General features: G+C 60.4%; 1 protein-coding gene across 1 annotated transcript in view; it reads left to right on the forward strand.

Annotated features, from left to right (window-relative positions):
• Window positions 1-1166, forward strand: part of ABCB9 (ATP binding cassette subfamily B member 9) — a gene marked incomplete at its 5' end in the record, with an annotated part of 28840 nt that extends 27674 nt beyond the window's left edge. The window contains one exon of the mRNA XM_015567257.1: window positions 1026-1166. Coding sequence (XP_015422743.1) covers window positions 1026-1166 — 141 coding nt within the window. The remainder of the gene's footprint in view (window positions 1-1025) is intronic.
• Window positions 1167-1718: the final 552 nt, after the last annotated feature.

A 1718-nucleotide genomic window follows, 5' to 3' on the forward strand; every position in this document is an offset into this window, starting at 1 on the left:
CCTGATCTCCGAGGCGAAGGCAGCGTCACCTTTTCACACCAGGATCTCACCAGGGATTTTTACTGTTTGGTTGGATGGTCCCTGGCCAACTCCCAGATTTCAAAAATATTTTCTCATTGGGAGTAATGGTGGGCAAGGTCACTCAGACGTTCTAGAAACTTCTGAGCCAGGAATGAATGACCTTTCCCAACAGCCTGGGGGAGGTCAGGGGGGAACTAGGCCTCTTCCCTTTGCCCCTCTCTCCCTCTTCCCAGCTTCGTGAGTCAGGCCCAGGGCGGGTGGGAGGAAGTCCGCCGCCCCCGCCGCCTGCCCAACCCGAGCCAGTCTCACTGTGAACCACTACGAACCTTAACTGGGGGAGTGGGGGGCTGGCCAGGCCTGGTGGAGCCTCGGGGTGACCCCAGCCCAGCACCCAGCTTTAGCCCCTCCCCGGCTCCCCACCGCTGGCCGCCCCCACCTGCCCCCACCGGCCACTCTGCTGCTCCCAGACCTTTGATGTTTGGGACACCCGTTCTCTCCCCTGACCAGTGGATGGGATGGTGGCAAATCCAGGGTCTGGCTTTGCAGGGAGGTTGCAAGATGTTGGGAGAACCCAGTCAATAAAGTGTACTACCTCTGACCCCTGACCTCTGACCTCTTCCTGGGGCATCTGCCCCATTACCTGGTTAGGTCTGTCCATCAGACCCAGCTCTCCTCCGGGCCCTGCCTGGGGTAGTTGTGGAGAGACTTTGGGGGTCTTGGGCCTCCCCCCACCCAGTGTCTGGGTGCCCCCAGGACCTCCAGTGCTGACATTCACGTCCCTGTCTGTCTCCATGGGGCTGTGCCGGGTATAGAGACCTGTCCCCTCTAAGTCCCGAGGCTCCCGAGCCTCCCAGGGAGGCCGAGACCCAGCCGATACCACCTGCTCTTTTCCGTCGGGACCAGGCCCCGCACCCTCACCAGCCCCTGGAGCTGCAGGACAGCGGTCAGTTCCTTTGCTCCCTTGTCCATCAGTCTTCCTCTGGCTGCTGAAAACCCTCCCACAGCCTCTCAGCCCATCAAATGCAAACACCTTCCGATGGCCCCGGGGCCCCGGCTACCTCTCGGCTTCAGGCTTCAGCGTTGGTCCTCGTTGCTCTGCCCCAGCCACACTGGCCTTCTCCCTTCTGGTCCTTGAGAAAGCGTAGCTCGTTCTCGCCTCTGAGCCTCCACACTGGCTGTTCCTTCTGCCCAACACACTGTTCCTCCCCCTCGGTTCCCAGCGGGTTCCTTCTCACTCCTCTCTCAGCTCACGTGTCCCGCCCCCCGCAACAAGTCCTGAAGGTGGAGTTTCCCGCCACCCTGGTCTGTCGTCGTCACAGCCCCTGTCACCCCCTGACATTTTCTCGGTCTTGTTTGCTCTGTTCCAGGCACAGGTCTACACGGTTTGCATGAACTCTATCACGTAATCCTCACAAAACCCCTAAAAGGCACATACACTATCACGCCCACCTTACAAAGGAGGAAACTGAGGCACAGAGAGGTTTTGCGACCTCCCCGCTGGTAAAGGGCTAAAACCAGGCCTCACACCCAGGAAGCGAGTGTGTGTGTGTGTGTGTGTGTGTGACCCCAACCACAGGAGCCCGGTGAGCGGGAAGCTGGAGAGGGCGTGTCGGCATTGCAGCCAAGGCCAAGCATCAGATACTAGACCGGGTTCTCAACACACGTCCCCAGGAAGCCCGCAGCTGCCCCGAGGGCCG

The sequence above is a fragment of the Myotis davidii genome, unplaced genomic scaffold (genome assembly GCF_000327345.1).
Source record: "Myotis davidii unplaced genomic scaffold, ASM32734v1 scaffold223, whole genome shotgun sequence".
In the NCBI taxonomy this organism is placed as follows: Eukaryota; Metazoa; Chordata; class Mammalia; order Chiroptera; family Vespertilionidae; genus Myotis; species Myotis davidii.